Genomic DNA, 3,628 nt, shown 5'->3' with positions numbered 1-3,628 from the left:
TATGCGTGAGTAAGTGTGTGAAGTAGTTTGGTTGTTCGTTCATCTTTATTTTACTGAGTGTAATTTTTTTTTTTGTTTTCTCATGCTTCTAGTAAGGTTTCTTATACTGTTTTGATTTTTATTAAAATGTTGTTATTATTGTTGTTGTTTTAGCTGGGTTTTTTTATTTTAGTTGTTGTTATTGTTACGAATATGAGCATGGCCGTGTGGTGAAAGTAGTTCACTTCATAACAGTGGGACTTCGCGTTCGATATCCCACAGCGCTGCGATAAATTAAGTACTAGTTGCGTACTGGGGTCGATCTAATCGACTGCCCCACCTCCCCAAAAATTTCGGGCCTTGTGCCTAAGGTAGAAAAGAATATTTATTCCGATAAGGAAGGATAGAAAAAATCCTCCTACCCACTCCCCACCCATCAGATTTTCTGTTTCGTTATATCTTCATGGAGAGCTTTGACAATTCTCATGAAAGAAACACAGCACCCGAAGAGTTCAAGAGCCTTCCGCAGTGTGTCACGTGGTACAAAAGCGAAAGCTTTACGATAAAAGAAAATTACGTATAGAAAACTGCGTAGTTCCAGACACTTCTCTGAGATCTGTCGAAAGGGGAGAGAAAAATCATATTAACCTATCAGTGTTGCAGATTTAATCTCATTTTGGATTTCCAGAAGAATTCGTTCTGCAATGGGAACCAGTCAGTCTATCAAACGCAACTTTACGCGATTTTTTTTCCAGCAATAGAGGAAAGAAAGAGATGCCCTGATAGTTTCCACTCTGTATAGTTCTTTTCTTGCGAAAATTGTTAAAAATAATAATTTTTTTTTTAATATGCAAGAACTTTGCCTTCTTCTCAGAAACAGATGACGGGATAAATACTTTTAGCTTAAGTCCACTGGAATTTCATCCAATCCAGCAGATTTCCATTTTTTAAAGATTTTCACTCAGCATAGGTTGTTGGTTGTTATATAATGTGTGTGTGTGTGTGTGTGCGTAAATGTACAATCATACAGCTATATACATATATTCACATACATATGTACATAAAAACATATAAACGTATGTTTTAGAAGCGTTGAGACGTATTGAAAGATACGTAAAAGGAAATAATTTTATTCTCAAACGCAGGATAATGCTAATAATATAGCATGAACATACCAATTCGTATGGTATGGTGTATGTATGACGTGGTTATGGCTTTCAACCCTCTCGTTTATTTGTCAGTGATTCCTGCAATAATTATTCAGAAGTTCCTGGAGGCGCAGACAGAAGCATATTCTTTAGATTTCAGCAGAGAACGCTGAAGAATAAGCACATGACTTCATATTTAAGAAATTCCGAGTAATGACCGAAGCATTCAGTGACAAATAAACTAGTAAAATATTATATACTCTAGATAACGTACTGAGTGCGCTTTTCTTTCTACACTTATATGCGCGTGGCGTGTATATGTGCGTGGGCGTGCGTATGAATCTGCGTGAATCTAATAATAAAGTAAGCAGCTTCATATTGCCTCCTCCTGCTCTTCCTCCTACCACTCCTCCGATTAGCCGAGAGAAAAAGGGACAATTCCGTTCTATACAAGATATGTGTTTATGGTTCTTCTCTTTCTGGATTTCTTAGGATGGGGAAGTGAAAGTTCATTTCTTTCAGGTAAGGGCCACCGTTTGATACAGTTTCCCATTACTACCACTACTACCAAAGAACGTTGTCTCATTTCCTAATCCTGCATGGATAATCCCATAATCCAAACCCTCGCTTACATATAACTACACACACACTAACACACACACACTAACACACACACATATATATATATATATATACGAGAGGGAGGAGTTTTAACAATTGCTGTATTAGTCTAACACTTAAAAAGAAGGAAACAAGTCCTAACGTTTCGGATGCTAGTCCTTCATCAGAAAAAAAATGATCGGAAAAAGGCAAAAAGATAAAATGCAGTTGAAAAAATATAGATAATAGTGCAAAGGTGTTGCAGTGCACCTGGAATATTAAGCATCAATAATAAGATATTTGAAGTGTTATTTCAGAAATAATCTTATAATAAAAAAAACACAAATCTTTAAATACAGCTACCCAGGGTTTCCTGATCGAAATAATAATTTATTCCGCCATTTATCAAGCTGAACATATATGTATATATCCGTATATGTATATGTTTACACACACACACACACACACACACACACACACACACACACATACACACACATGCATATGTTAACCATCAGTAGCAATACATTTTTCGTACTTAACCCCAATATAACTCTTTACTAAAATACTAAATTGTATTAACACCTTTCATATTTGTTTCCCTATCGTTTCGTAAGATGGATTGAACTTTCAACGTGTTCATGTACTTTACTTTTCATGTTTTAAACTTAAAAGCAAGCTCGTAAGAATAATCGCATTAATCCTCCTAATTACGTTTCTGTATGCCCAAAGGATCATTACCTAACCCCTAATATTGATATAAGTCCTTCAAAGGGATAAGTGATATCACAGTAATTACGAAAGCAGAGATTTTTAATTCTTACTCTGCAAAAAGTAAGCTGTCCCCGATGGTTGTCTGGTCCTCATCGAGTTTGTTTCTCAGTCACCTTCAAACTGGTTTTTGTAATTGTCACGTGATTGCTTCTTAACTGTTTACACACTTGCTACAGGCCTCCGTGTTGATTGTTCGTGTAGTTACCACATGATTGCTAGCTATTGTTTGTATAATTGCCACATGGTTACTAATTGATCATTGATTGTTTATAAAATTGCTACATTATTGTTTCTTGATTGTTTACATAATTTCTACATGTTTATATAATTGCCACATGGTTGCTACCTGATTGTTGATATAATTGCCACATGGTTGCCAACTGGTTGTCAACATAATCACTGCATGTTTGCTAGTTACTTTCGCATAAGCTTTCCACGTGATTGCAAAGTGATTGCTTAAAAATTGTCACATATCCGCCGGTTGATTGTTTGTGTAAGAGCTACATGGTTACCAGTTGCTTGTTTACATACTTGCCACATGATTGCTAGCCGGTTATTTAAATAATTGCTGCATGTTTGCTAATTCATTGCTTATCTAATTGCCACATGGTTCGTAATTGATGGCTTATATAATTGCCACATGATCGCTCGTATATGATCACTGCGATACAGTAGTTATTTGATTGCTTGTTCAGTTTGCCACATGAATGCTGGTTTTAATTTTTGTCCACAAAATTGCTACATGTGTTTTTGTTTGCTGTTTACATAATTGCTTCAGGATTACATATCGATTGCTTATCGATTTCTGCTCAAATGTTTACATAATTGGCAAACAATTGCTTGTTCATTGTTTCTATAAATTACATGATTGTCGATGATTGCTTAAATAATTGATGGTCATTGCTTGATTTCTTACATAACTGCCGCATGATGGCTACTTGATTGCTCACAAAATTGCCACATGGTTCTTAGCTGATTGTTTACATAATTGCTACATGATTGCTTGTTGATTACTTATATAATTTCCGCTTGATTGCTAGCTAATTGCTTATATAATTGCCTCATTGTGGCCTGTTGATTGCCCACATAATTATTACATGGCTGCCAGCTAGTTGCCTTACATAAAA

At 35.6% G+C, this 3,628-nt stretch overlaps 1 protein-coding gene across 1 annotated transcript in view; it reads left to right on the top strand.

Moving 5' to 3' along the window:
• Positions 1-3,628, top strand: part of LOC106877374 (uncharacterized) — a 101,948-nt gene that overhangs the window by 61,882 nt on the left and 36,438 nt on the right. The window contains exon 36 of the mRNA XM_052977151.1: positions 1,620-1,649. Coding sequence (XP_052833111.1) covers positions 1,620-1,649 — 30 coding nt within the window. The remainder of the gene's footprint in view (positions 1-1,619; positions 1,650-3,628) is intronic.

Source organism: Octopus bimaculoides, chromosome 27 (genome assembly GCF_001194135.2).
Source record: "Octopus bimaculoides isolate UCB-OBI-ISO-001 chromosome 27, ASM119413v2, whole genome shotgun sequence".
In the NCBI taxonomy this organism is placed as follows: domain Eukaryota; kingdom Metazoa; phylum Mollusca; class Cephalopoda; order Octopoda; family Octopodidae; genus Octopus; species Octopus bimaculoides.
The sequence above is the reverse complement of the archived record's forward strand: the minus strand, read 5'-3'. Positions and strand labels throughout refer to the sequence as shown.